The sequence below is a fragment of the Camelus dromedarius genome, chromosome 9 (genome assembly GCF_036321535.1).
Source record: "Camelus dromedarius isolate mCamDro1 chromosome 9, mCamDro1.pat, whole genome shotgun sequence".
NCBI lineage: Eukaryota > Metazoa > Chordata > Mammalia > Artiodactyla > Camelidae > Camelus > Camelus dromedarius.
In genome coordinates, this window is record NC_087444.1 from 20,275,466 (window position 1) to 20,290,494 (window position 15,029).

The window sequence follows — 15,029 nt, forward strand, 5'->3', positions numbered from 1 at the left end:
CTGCCAGGCTATGGGCAATCCCATAGACAACTAGCTGCAAAGTGAATCACTTTAAAGAACAATTTCTGTCACATCAGTGTGTTGTAAAATATCTTTCAAAGGCTCTCCATTGCCTACAAGGAAAAATCAAAATACCTTAGCCTTGAATTCAGCACCTTGTGTAATCTCTTCAAACTAATCTGGCATCTTTCAGGTGTATTGCTCTGATTATAGCCCCTGCCTATGTCTCTATGCCTGTTACTCCTGGCTTAGGACGCCCCCTCCCACCTACCTCTCAGAGTACTCATCTCCTCGGTGTACATGCTTCCTAGGCCTCACTATAGCAATTACTGTCTTTGTCCCTTGGGCCTTGACCCTTCAGTACAGGGCTGATGATAACCTCTCTTTATACTATGGCCTTGACTCTCCAACTTTACCCAAGGGAGGAACCTTCGGAATCAGTAGGACCTTTGCGTTTGGTGCACCCAAGCACAGGACTTGTACAAAGCAGGAGGCTGATGAGTTTGGTAGTATAGTGTGAAGATTCTTTTAAAATTTCCCAGTATACTTCCAAATATTAAATGCTTGCCCTTGAAATTGTGTAGCTACCTTGAAGATAGACATGTACTGCAAAATGATTTATGAAATGTTCTCTTACTGCCTCTGACCCACATAGATTTTTGTTTCGTTTTCTGATTGTATCTTTCCTGCCCCAGCATGATACATCTTAATAAAACGAACACAGAAATACATACTTTACAGTTGAGCTAATAGTATTTTCCTATTTTCAGAACACTTATGTTATAAGATTGAGTCTGTTTTCTAATTATGCAGAATAATATTGGCCAAACTGGAAAGCAAAGACAAAAGAAGTATCAAGAAATGAATTCTTTTTGTTTTATTTTAAATAGCACTTACAGTATTTACACCTTTTTCTGATCATAAATAGTATATGCTCATTGTGAAAAATGTATAAAAACAAATTTGCAAAAAGACATAAGCTCATTATTTTTCCACCATCCAAAAATAACCGCTGTCAATTTCATTTTGTGTTTTTCTGTCCCCCCTTTTTTTCCCTACATACTCTCAAGGATTCCCAAAATATCTGTTTATTAAAATGTATCATTCAGAAAGGCCACTGTCTGACAGTAATAGAACATTTACATATCCAGAATGGCCACCTGATCTTTCACTCGTAATATTAGACTTATTTAAATCTGATATGTTACCTGTATCATTTTAAAATTTAAAGTTACCATTAGCATTTTAATAATTAGCAATATTTGCGATCTAATAATGAACTGCAATGTTTGAGATCTAATGATGAGAGTTAAAAACATACAGTATTGGATTTCTGGTCTCTGATTCCACATATAAGGAGCTTGGAAGTTGCCACTCCATCCTCACAACAATGACAAAAAAGGCTGAACAGACTGAAAAATCAACACTTCTTCTTGGATTTGTAAGAGAAGAGATAACACAAGGCAGACCACTCTCCCCCAAATTAAAGAGACAAACAAGCTAACACAGGGAGTTACCGAGCAGAGGCACGGAAGTAGAAACCGCCAGAACCAGCACCAGGGTAGGGAAACCTGAACTGTAACTGACGAATTGCTGGGGACACAGTGAGGAAACGCCAGGGACCCAGTCATGGCGGGGGCCTCCACAATTTTGTGAGATTTACCTCTGGGTTCTCTACCAGATCTTCACAGTAAATGCCAGGAAAACAAACTGCCCTCATGCTTCCTGCAGCGGAGGGGAAAGGAAGCATTTTTAAATATACCAGAGAAATCAATTTTTAACGAGGCCTGTCCTCAGCAGAAACTAGTTAACCAAAGCCTAACCTGCTTGGATATTATCAGCCCTGGAAGAAGGGAGATACTCAACTGTAGTAAGCACTAGCCTTCCACAGGAAGGAAGGAAAACAGCCACCTCTAGCCCACTAGCCATCCTGTCCCACTTCTGGATGGAGAAACAAACCTGAGTAGTGAGGTTCACAGTCCAGAAGCACAGGCTCCCTAAAAGGCTGAAACCTAATTACAGGACTAGAGAACGTTTCCCCACCACCACATTGCTAAAGCCTATTTACATCAGTTCCTTTTAAGCAGTATATTATGTCTGATTGTCAAGAAAAAATTACAAGGCATATGAGAATGCAGAAAAGACAGTTTTAATCAGACATGGCAGAGATGCTGGAAATATCAGATGGGGAATTTAAACAACTATGATTAATATACCAAGGGTTCTCGTGAATGAAGTAGACAAGATACAGTAACAGATGGGCAATGTAAGCACAGAGATGGAAATCCTAAAAAATAACTAAAAAGAAATGCAAAGATGAAAAGAGCCTCTGAAAGAGAAATGAATTATACCTTTGACAGGCGTATTAGTAGATTGGACAGTCTCTAACTCAGAGATTTTTTTTCTTCAACTATCTCAAAGAAACCTCCAAAACTGAAAAATAAAGAGAACAAAGATTGTAAATAATTAAAAAAAAATCTAAGGACTGTGGGACAACTACAAAAGGTATAAAATACACATAAGGAGAACACCAGAAGGAGAAGAAACAAAGAAAGAAACAGAATAAATATTTGAAACAATAACGACTGGAATTTCCTCCACCATACCACAGATCCAGGAAGCGCAGAGAACACTAAGCAGAATAAATGCCATGAAAACTACACCCACACATACTACATATAAATTACAGAAAATCAAACGTAAGGGGAAAATGTTAAAAGAAGGAAAAAGAACACCTACCTATAAAGGAACAAAGGTGGGAATTACATCTGACTTCTCAGAAGTGATACAAGCAAGAAAAGGGTGGAGTGAAATATTTAAAGTACTGAGGGAATAGTGTTCTGTACCCTATAAAATTATTCTTCAAAAGTGAAGGAGAAAGACTTTCTCAGACAAAAAATGAGAGAATATGATGCCATTAGACTTGTCTTGCAAAAAATGTTATAAGAACTTCTTTAAGAAGGAAAATAAAATAGTTCAGAAATTTGGATCTACATAAAGAAAAGAGCACTGAAGAAGGAATAAGTGAAGGTAAAATTAAAACTTACTTTTCTTATTCTTAATTGATCTAACATAAAGCAAAATAATAATATCAACAATGTATTTGTTTCTATATAGTATATATATAAGTGTATATATATAATAAATTTATATATACACACACTTATGTATACTTATATATAAGTGAAAGAATGATAGCAATGATATAAGAGATGGAAGTAATGAGATAAATAATTAGGATCATTTTGTTATTATAAGGTACTCACACCACCTGTGAAGTAATACAGTGTTATTTGAAAGTAGACTTGGGTTAGTTATAAAAGTATATTACAAGCTACTAAAAAAATTGTAAAGTAAGTTAACTTATTAATTAACTGATAAGCTAAAAAAGGAGAGAAAATGAAATCACATAAAATGCTCAATTACAACCCCAAAAGGCAGAGAAAAGAGTGGAAGACAAAAACGGGCATAAAGAATAAGGGCAATAAATAGAAAACAGTAACAAATATGATAGATATGAATCCAACTATATCAATAATCACTTCAAATGTAAATGGTGTAAATTCACCAATTAAAAGAATGTCAGAGTGGATCAAAAAATAAGACCCAAGGCCTAAAAATATGTTGTCTACAAGAAGTCCACTTTAAGTATAAAGACAAAAGATAAATATATAAGGAAAAATACTCCATGCCTACATTAATCAAAAGAAAGCAGAAGTAATTATATTAATTTCAGACAGAGCAAACTTCAAAGCAAGGAACGTTATCAGGGATAAAGAAGGACATTATCTAATGATAAAGGAGTTAATTCTCCAAGAAGACATAGTAATCCTTAACATGTATACACCTAACAACAGAGTGTCAAACTATGTGAGACAAAAACCCAATAGGACAGCAAAGAGAAATAGATGAACCCATCATCGTAGTTGGAGACATCAGTACCCCTCTATCAGAAATGGACAGACCTAGCAAGCAGAAAATCAGCAAGGACAGAGTTGAACTTAACGTCACCATCAATACTAGATACAATTTCCAGAAAGGGGAGAGGGGGTGGAGGGAGTAAAATAAGTGAAGGGGATTAAGAGGTACAAACCTCCAGTTATATAATAAATGTCACAGCATCAGGAATATGATCAATAATATTATAATAACTTTGTATGGGGCAGATGGTTACCAGACTCATCATGGTGGTCATTTCATAATGTGTGCAAATGCTCAATCATTATATAGTGAACCTGAAACTAACAATATTGTACATCACCTATATTTCAATAAAAATGAAACAACTAAACATTTATCTAACAAAAATACTGAATATAATTGATATCTATAGGCCATTTTATCCAACAATAGCCGAATACACATTCTTCTTAAACTCACATGGAGCAGTCACCAAGATAGACCACATTCTGGACCATAAAACACAAGTTGACAAATTTAGAAGGTCAGGAATCATATAATGTCTGCTGTCAAACCATAATGAAATTAAGCTTGAAATGCATAACAGAAAGGTAACTGGAAAATTCCCTGATGAATGGAGATTAAACAACATACTTCTAAATAATACATGTAGTCTATCTGGGGTCCCCAGGCCCAGATGGATGCACTGGTAAATTCTACTGAACATTTAAGAAAAAAATGTTACCAGCTCTCCACAATCTCTTTCAGAAGACAGAAGCAGAAGGAATACTTCCTAACTCATTCTATGAGGCCAGCACTACCCTAACACTCAAACTAGACAAATACATTACAAGGAAAGGAAACTACAAACCAATATCTCAATACTCAAGAGTCAATGGCCTTCCTATATATCAGCAATGAGCAAATGGAATTTGAAATTAAAAATACAATGCCATTTACATTAGCACCCCCCCAAAATGGAATACTTAGGTACAAGATCTATATGAGGAAAACTATAAAACTATGATGAACAAAACCAAAGAACTAAACAAATAGAGTTTTTCTATGTTCATGGATAGGAGACTCAATATTGTCCCAATGTCAGTTTTTCCCAACTTGATTAAATGCAATCCCAATCAAAATCCCAGCAAGTCATTTTGTGGATATTGAGAAACTGATTCTAAGGTTTATATGGAAAGGCAAAAGACCTAGAATAGCTACCACAATGTTGAAGAAGAGCAAAGTTGAAGGACAGACAGTATCTGACTTCAAGATTTACTGTAGAGCTACATTAATCAAGACAGTGTAGTATTGGCAAAAGAATTGACAAATAGATTGACGGAACACAATGGAGAACCCAGATACAGGCTCCTAAAAATATAGTCAATTGATCTTTAACAAAAGAGCAAAGACAATACAATGGAATCTAGTCTCTTCAACAAATAGTGCTGGGACAACTGGACATCCACATACACACACACACACAAAATCTAGACGTGTACCCTACACTCTTCACAAAAACTAACTCAAGGTGGACCACAGATCTAAATGTAAAACACAAAACTATGAAACCCCTTGAATACAACATAAGACAAAACCTGAATGACTCTGGGTATGGTGATGACTTTTTACATACAATACCAAAGGCAACATCCATGAAAGAACTAATAGATAAGCTGGACTTCATTAAAAGCAAAAGCTTCTGTTCTGCAAAAGACAATGTCAAGTGAATGAGAAGACAAGCCACAGACTGGGAGAAAATACTTGCCAAAGACACATCTGATAAAGGACTATTATCCAAAATATACAAAGAACTCAAAAGTTAACAATAAGAAAACAAAAATCCCAATTAAAAAATGGGCCAAAGTCCTTAACAAGACACCTCACCGCTGCCAAACAGGTGGCAAACAAACATACGAGAAGATGCTCTACCTTATACGTCATCAGGGAAATGCAAATTATAACAATGAGATGCCACTGTACACTTATGGGAATGGCCAAAATCTGAAACACTCACTGACACCACTAAATGCTGGAGACGATGTGAAGCAGCAGAAACTCTCAGTCATTGCTGGTGGAAATACAAAATGGTACAGCCACTTTGAAAGACAGTTTGATGAGTTCTTACAAAACTAAATATATCCTTACCATATGATCCAGCAATTGCCCTCGGTATTTTCCCAAAGGAGCTGGATACTTATATTCACATAAAAACCTGTAACTGGATGTTTGTAGCAGCTTTATTCATAATTTCCAAAACTTGTAAGCAACCACGATGTCCTTCAGTAGGTGATGGATAAATAAACTTTGGAACATCGAGACAATGGAATATTATTCAGTGCTAAAAAGAAATGAGCTATCAGGTCATGAAAAGACATGGAGGAGCCTTAAGGCATATTATTAAGTGAAAGAAGTCAATCTGTAAAGGCTAAATACTGTATGGCATTCTGGAAAGGGTGAAACTATGGAGACAGTAAAAAAAGATCAGTGGTTGCCAGTAGTTCAGAGAGTGGTTGGGGATTGAAAAGGGATAAACAGGCAAAACACAGAGTATTTTTAGGGCAGTGGAAATACTTTGTACGATGTAATGATGAATACATTTGTTCAAACCCATGAATGTGCAATACCAAGAGTGAACCATAATGTAAACTAAAACTTTGGGTGATAATGAGGTGACAATGTAGGTTTATCAACTGCAATAACGCCAAATTAATGGAATCATTCAATATGTAACCTTTTGAAACTGGGTTCTCTCACTCAGCATAATTCTTAAATTATGCTTAAATTCAAAGTTTTAAATTCTTACATCCAAGTTGTATGTATCAATAGTTTGCTTCTTTTTATTGTTGTGTGTTATTCTCTAGTATAAATGTACCACAGTTTGTGTTTATCTGTTTGCTTGTTAAAGAAATTTCCAAACCATTTTCCATTCCCCTCAGAAATGTATGAGAGTTTTAGTTGCTCTGTATTCTTGTCAGTGCTTGATATTGTCAGTATTTTTTTTTCATTTTCGCCATCTAAATAAGAATGTAAGTAATTGTATCTTATTGTGTTTTAATTTGCATTTCCCTAGTGGTAATGGTATTGACTATCTTTATGTGCTAATGTACAATCCTTGTATCCTCTTTGGTGAAATGTCTATTCAGGTCTTTTGCCCGTTTTTTGATCGCGTTGTTTTCTTATAGCTGACTTGGAGAGTTCTTTATATATTCTGTATACAAGTCCTTTGTTGGGTATGCAGTTTTTCAAATATATTCTCCTAGTCCATATCTTATCTCTTCATTCTCATGACAGTATCTTTGGAAGAACAAATTTTAAAACTTAATGAATTCTAATTTATCAATTTTTTAAAACAGATAATCCATTTGCTGTCATTTCTAAGAACCGTTGACCTAACCTCAGGTCACAAGGATTTAGTTCATGTTTGTCATTTAGACCTATGATCCATTTTGAGTCCATCTTTATGTAAGGTATAAACTTTGTATCCAGGTTTATTTCTTCTCCTGTGGATGACCAATTGTTCCAATACACATTCGTGGAGAAAACGTGTCTTCCCTCTGCTGACTTGTGTTTACACTTTATCAAAGATCAAATGGCTATGTTTGTGTGAGTCTATTTCTGGACTTTCTATTTTGTTCCATCGGTCTTGATGCCTTTATCTTCTTGCTGAGTCTCTTTTAACTAGGAGAAAAAAAAACAACAACAACAAAAACAGACAAATTTGTCATGTGTCCTGAGCACTAGAGGCTAGAAGGAAAAGAGTCCCCTCTGTGCCCAAGAACAAGCAATAATTAATTCCTCCCATCACCTATTTCTTGCCACGTCCTAACTCAGGTATCACATAAGCTGAGGTGAACAGCTCAATACAGTTAGCAGTTAGCTTCACGGTATAATAAAGTAATAAAACCAGAAGTCTTCTTCCTTAAAGGCTTCCCTCATTCCCGATGTTATCCTGGTGATGTCAACTGAAAAATATGCCAGCCTCACATGACTGTGAGCAGAGGGAAGGGAGCTGCACCCTGACTTAAGGGAAAGTTTCAGATGAAAATATAACTCTGTTTACCATGTAGAGAGATATGAAAATGGAAAATACCTTACTATTTAATTTGAAAATAAAGTGTCATCCAAGCCATAGTGCGATCAACAACTGATCTCTGTTAAAAGTAAGTTTCTGGGGTGCCTTTGAGCATTGAGCCATTTGAGGAAAATCTAATATGACATTCCAGTGCATGGAGATAGAGATGGATGGACACACAGACAGATGGAAACAGATCTAGACAGTCTCCTTCACTTTCCTCTAGCCCTGTCAGGGATCACTGGATATAAACTGTTTTGGAAAAGGTCATCTTTACTGTTTCATGCATCACAAAGTACTTTATTTTTTAGAGTGGTCACTTTCACGTTTAATGCAACCAAATACTCACCACTATTTATTAAGCGTCAGTTACGTGTTAGGTACAGGGCTCCATGGGTGATACAGAACAGACAGGGTCCCTGTCTTGCTGTTCATGGTTGGGGACTTCCTCACAGCTCAGACAATTATCTATGTCTGGTCCTCTAAGCTGTCAGATTTGAGTCACCCCAGGATTAAAAAGAAGTCTTTGAAAGAATATGTCGGAGTGTATTACCTTGGTGAACTTTAACAGATTTGTATTTTTAAGATTGATTTGGATCAAGCCAACTCTTCCCCTTCTTGGGATGAAAATCTTGGCCAGTAGGTAAATCAGTAACAAATACCTCTGCTGGTGAACTACGGTGACATTATCTTCCCAGGACTTCTCATACTAATGGTTTAAGGTTTTGAATACCTTGTTAAATCAACTTTAAAAAATAATTTCTTGGGGGGAGGGTATAGCTCAATGGTAGAGTGCGTGCTTAGCATGCATGAGGTCCTGGGTTCAATCCCTGGTACCTCCATTTAAAAACAAACAAATAAACCAACCAACCAACCTAATTACCTCTCCCCCACAAAAAACAAACAAACAAAAAAATAACTTCTTGGTCTTCACAACAAATTGAGCCAAAGCTGGTTTGCAAGTTTGTTATTGCATTTGATGTGAGTCATGAGAAATGAGGGTATGTATTTCCCGAAGAAGGGGGGAAATCTGAGTCAATTTTGAACCCTCTCACTGACTTAGCACAGAGCCTTAGGCAGTCTGTTGCTCAAGAAATATTTGCTGATACAATATCCAATTAGCCAGAGATCTGTATCTGCAAAGAAAGTTTGTCTTTGCCAGTCAGTCAGAGTGCTGTGTTTGCGGGACTGCCCTGCATTTTGGAGCCTTTGCCCGTAAGGCAGTAGTACATCAATGGAGCAGGGAACTGGTTGTGTTTATACAATATCTTGTTTCCCGGGTCCGGCACCCAGGTAAAATTAGACTGTAGTAAGCCACGTGAGCACGTGCTCCTTTCTTCTTCACCCAGGCTCCTCGGCTGGGCCCGCTCATTGTTTGCCCTGCTCACATCTGGGAAGCGTCGCTGGACCCTAGAGCGGGAGAATAATTCCACTTTCAGCATTTCCACCAGCTGCACTACCGCCGGAACGGAGGTAGGGCAGCCACAGGCACAGAAGGATGCAAGTTTGTGCATCCGATGACGGGTGTCCAGGGCCTACGTTAGAACAGTGGGAAGGGAACTTCCGAGTTAATGATTGCAGTGAAGCAGAAGCGAGGACAAAAGTAAGAGCAGGTGGGAGAAACAGCAGGGCTTCGCGAAGTTGATAAGAGAACTCCGAATTGAGAGAAGTTCCGAGGGAGAGGCTCTTGCTCCGTCGGTGAAAAACCGGTAGTTTGAGAACAACTGAGCAGCGTTAAGAAAAGCCGAGGGAAGACGCTGATATATTCGGGAGCACTGGATGGCAAAACAGGGAAGATTGTGAATTACAAATAGAAGAAAATAGAAAGTCGAGGCAGTACTAGGGAGGGCTGGCTTTACAATATTTGTATCAGACTGCAGATTCAGGGAGGGGATCTGCGGAAGCTGGACCCAAGGCGGGGAGCAGGGAGGTGGGTGGAGCACGCAGCGGCCGGGAGCTACGGTGTGGCTTTCAGACAAGTGCGGAGCTCGTCAAGATATGCAAATACGGTGGTTACAGGAGGCAGAGTAGACCCGACTCCCAACACGGTTGCCGAGCACTCGGAGCAGCACTCAGGTGGGTTTGGAAAGACGTTTGCTTTTGGAACATTGCCCCGAATGGACCCAGGCTCCCAGAAGTGCTGTAATTTCTTTAGATCATCTGATAGCCGGCTCTGATGTTTAACCAGGTTCAGGGAGATCAAGCCATTGTGATTTTTTTTTTTTTCTGTAATAAAACTCGCCCCAGCCAGCCAGACTGGGAATTTGCTGCCTGAGCTGTTTTCCAACACGGTTTTGCTGGCAAAACCAGATGTGAGCGTTTCCTTGACTCTTGAGGGGCCTGTTTACACGGACTTTATTTTTACTGTTAGCTTTCAGGTGGGAAGAGGGAGATTGTATTTAAAGGTCAGCAGGTGAGCGGTCGGATCCCTGTCCTGCCATTCCTGGGTGTGCCTGTGTGATTGTGCCTGTGTGTCCGTGCTTCTGCGTGTGTGTGTGTTTCTACAAGAAAATCGTTGTGCCCTGATCCAGTTAACCAGACGTGATCATTTGTTTGTAGGCAGAATGACGGGGGCCAGGCTGACGGTTTGGCAGTTTCCTATTTGTTTATTGTAAAGAAAGTAAATCAGTGCGGGATTTTCTGGATTGGAGGGCAAGGGATATTTATAGGCAACAGGATAAGAACAAGGAGATAAGAGACACTGAGCTCAGAGGTGCGTCTAGTGTCCAGATAAGAGCATAAAAAGTTGGGAAGAAGCAACGATGGGGAACTTCTGTCTTGAATGGAACTTTTGAGTATTTGGGAAATACAACTTGCAAAATAGCCCTTTGGTTAAAGCATCAGTCAATACAACTAAATAGATAAAACTGAGTGGGACTCAAATTGGTTTTCAACAACTCTCCTTAAATTGTTTTCTTTTCTTAATTTCCCAAAGATGAAAGATGGATACTTGCAATTTGGAAATGAAAACTGGAGTGAAGAATTAAGAAGTCAAGTCTCTGGTCCACGTACACATTCCTGGAGAAATTCAGCACCCAGAGACCAGCATCACTGGGAAAGCTACCCAAAAGTGCGGCTTCCACAGGGAGAAAACCAGCACGTTGCTGTCCCGCTCAGGACGGACCAAGAAGCCATGAAATCCCTGACTGAAGAAAACTTAGAAGATTGCCTACTGAATAAGGTAAGGACAGACGCTGGTCTCTCCCGTGCACCCCTCCCAACTCCTCCCTCCCAGCCAACCTTGATTCAAAAAGGATTTCAAGCTGTTTCCAAAGATACAGAAAATGCTCCTCAAGACTAGCACCCATAAGAGTATTTAGGGACTTATCATATTTCAGTCCTCTTTGAGGTCCCAGTGCCAGGGGCATGTTGGGTATAGAATGTAGAATGGAGACTTAGAACGCAGGCTGGAACTCCAGCTCTCCCACTGATGCATGGGTGGTCACAAGCAAGGCACTTAACCTGTCTGAGCCTCAGTCTGCTTATCTGTAAAATGGGAGTGATAATAGGCTCTTAGTGGAGTCATGGAAAAAGAGTAAATAAGAAAGCATTTTGAAAATGGTAAAACTGCAGGATTAAAAAATATATGAATTATCACTATATTTTTAGTACACATCAGTTAAGAACTAATTTCATTTCTTCTATACAGAGTCATAGTTTCTTAGGATGTTAGAACTTGAAGGGACTTTAAATGTTATCTAATTTAAGCCTTTCCATTTACAGATGAAGCTACTAAGGCCCAGAGCCACCCTTAAAATAAAAAAATTTGAACTAAGAGTTAGAGACTGGTCTAGGGGTTTCATGCCTTTATAAGTAAACAAAGCAGAGTTCACTATTACAGTGAAAAGTAAAGTTGATGTCTTAGGTAAAACCATTAAGAAAAGATAAATAGGGACAACTTATGGTAATAAAAATTAGCAAACAAAGTGATCACCCATTATTTCCCCCTTGAGGGGCTATAAATGGAAAGGGTGTTGGCTGGCATTTCCCCATGGTCCTGTGCTTTCTGAAAGAAAGACGTCCAAATATTTCGGCCTGGCATTAGAAAAGACTTGCTCTTTCTGCTCGCTGCTTCCCAGCATCCTCAGTAGCAGAAATTCTAAACAGTAGCTCCACGTGTTGAATCCAGCATCTGCCTGTTTTCTTTGGCGGGCAGAGAATTTTTTTAACTTTTCAGATTCACTACCAACATTTCCAAATAGTGAGATTTTTGCATAGAAATCCAGATTTCCATCTTATATGGGAAAAAAAAAATCAGGCTATCTGGTAATCACAGGTCCCCGTTTCTTGCCTAGCGCCATGCTCTGGAGCTGTTGTCCAACCTGAGGCTGCAGCGCTGCTGGGTCTGACGCCTGCCCTCTCCCCACGTATCCCCTGCTCTGTCCCCATCAGTGTTTAAGTCTGAGACTCCTGTTCCACAGGAACTGTGCCCTGAGGTCTCAGGCCTGAGTTACTCACCCCTCTCCACGGGAGGAAGATAGCCTGTCTCTTCTCCGTTTTCTGGCTTGTGCTCATCCTTCAGACTCAGCTCAGAGTCTGCTTTCTCCAGAAAAATTCCCCTGACACCCCTGCATGAAATGTTGTTTCCTTCCTGTGACCTCCGTCAGAATGATTACTGACAATGTTGATTCGGCCATCTGTTGTATCGTGGCTCCTGACACCTTTCCTATTATTATCTTGGTGACAACTTAAATATTACATCATTTTATTCTTTATAAGTTCCAGAGGGAAGAACAGTGTCTTAGGTACCCTGGACATTTACACAGTATCACTGCACATACGTGGTCAGAAGTGTCTTCGAGGCTCATTGAAGCCGATGCAAGACGAATGTAAAACATGCTGACCCATTGAAGACCCACAGCATCTCATTCACTCTAACCAACAACCACGTGACATGTGTGTACTGTCTCTACTTTTTTTTTGTTTTACCTTCATTTTTACAGAGGAAGAAGCAGAGGCTCGTGGGGATTAAACAACTTCCCCAAAGTCACTCTATTAATGAAGGAACTGAGGTTTTAGCTTACTCTTTTTTTTACACCAAATCATGTTTCCTCTGCTAAACCCTCTACATCGCCGTAAACACACACTGGGCACAAAACGCTGTGCCCCAAACACAGGTCCAGGTCCGAGCTGTGGCCTGCTCAGTGAGAGAGAAATTCCGTATTTGAGGTATCCTTAAGGATAGTCCTATCTCACCTGCGCATAACTCCAGAGGCAGAAGAAGGAAGTTCCCTGTGCAGACAGGCAAATGCTTAGCATCATGAGGGCTACACAGAGATTTAAACAGGGTGCTGGAGGAGAAGAGAGGACTGCTGGCTCTGATGGGAGAGGCGTTTTGCAGAAACAGGAGGGGAGACAAAGCCTTAGTGCATGTGTAGGGTTTTAACAAGGGGAGGAGAGGACTTCCAGCTAAGGGAACCCCATTCAAGCAGTTAGCATGGGCTTCGTTCCCAGTCGCCTGGTCCTGGAGGAGGCAGAGCTGTGCAAGCGCTTCAGAATGGCACTGCCTGGGTGAGGGTCTCTGTTCTGTGACTTGCTAACTCTGGGACCCTGAGTAAATTACGCATACTTTCTGAACTCCAGTTTCCTCCTCTTTAAAACGGGGATAGTCATAGCATCCACCGTAAAGGCTTATCAGGAGGCTCACAGGCGCCAACCTTGTGGAGTACCCTGCACCCAGCAATGACCCACCGGTCCTGGCTCCGTGGTGCTGCTGCTCTGACTGCGTCCGCCGCGTGTGGGCGCTGCAGATCGCCTGTGGGCCCAAGCATTTGGTTCACAGAAGAATTAATCTGAAAAGATGGGGATGTGTTGTCTTATCTGTGTGTTATCACTGAACTGAAGTCTCCATGCCTTTAAATGATTAACCCCTGGAAAACAGAGACAATGTCTGCCCCTTTAAAAAAAAAAAAAAAAAGAACAAAACTGATTACTAGATTGAATGCAATTCTAGAATTAAAAGTCTGACTTCCTGTTGTCTGGAAGGAAGTTCTCAGCCTTTTTTTCCTGGTGGCACTCATCGTGGGTGACGTTCACACAGGCCACACACTCATGGGTGTGGCCAGGCCAGTGTGGCATTCCTGGTAGGCTATTTAGTACACCCCCTACCTCTCTCTCAGGAAAACATGTGGACAATCGAGTGAGTCAGACTGATGTTGTTATAGGGAATAACCTTGAATCCTCAATAATTTATATTTGAAACAGTAAATCATTCACAAACTTGAGCTATTAATAGTAACAAATGATGTGGGACAACAGCGAGCCTGACGCCGTGTTTGGAGGGGTGGACGTGTGTATGGACACGTAGACAAGCCCTGGAGGGGGGAGGGCCCACAGAAATGGATGGTACCTTCAAAGGAGCTTCTGATGACGGTTTTTGCATAAACTCCGCTTAATCAGAGTGACTGAATCTGCACGCTCATAAGTGTGGCATGACTTTCCCAGGGTCAGTACAATGGAAGGGTTAGGTTAGATGATGCAAGCTCATGTAGCGTGGGCCTGGTTAATTTAGTAGAATTCATTTCTGCTTTTGCTCTGTCACACCCACAAACGCAGTCTTTTAAAAAGAAAAATGCACCTTTGTTCATTGACCTCATCAACAGAGGAAGTGAGTGAAACTTAAACATCACCCCAGATCAAGTTTGGATTGAATGGGTCTGGATCCAACTTTGTTTTTAATTTCCAGAGTGGTATGAATTTATTTATTATTTTTTAATTTTATAATTTTTATTGAAGTATAGTCGGTTTACAATGTTCTGTTAATTTCTGGTGTACAGCAAAGTGATTCAGTTATACATATGTATTCCTTTTCATATTCTTTTTCATTTTAGGCCATTACAAAGTATTGAATGTAGTCCCCTGTCCCCTGTGCCATCTTCTTAAATGATCATCTTTTCCCCCTTAGATTTGTTTCAAAGCTTTGCCATGAAATTACTTTAGTGACAAGGCTGCTTCAAGGATGTGACTGGCATCTTAGCTTGCTTCTTGAAGTCTGAGAGGCGGTAAAGGGATTCAGGGATTTGGCTAGCGATAGGTCCCTGCCTATGGTGGAACC

General features: G+C 39.8%; 1 protein-coding gene across 1 annotated transcript in view; it reads left to right on the top strand.

Moving 5' to 3' along the window:
* The window catches only part of MAB21L3 (mab-21 like 3), a 56,653-nt gene that overhangs the window by 24,115 nt on the left and 17,509 nt on the right, over positions 1-15,029 (top strand). The window contains exon 2 of the mRNA XM_031457886.2: positions 10,911-11,156. Within this exon, the coding sequence (XP_031313746.1) occupies positions 10,911-11,156 (246 nt within the window). The remainder of the gene's footprint in view (positions 1-10,910; positions 11,157-15,029) is intronic.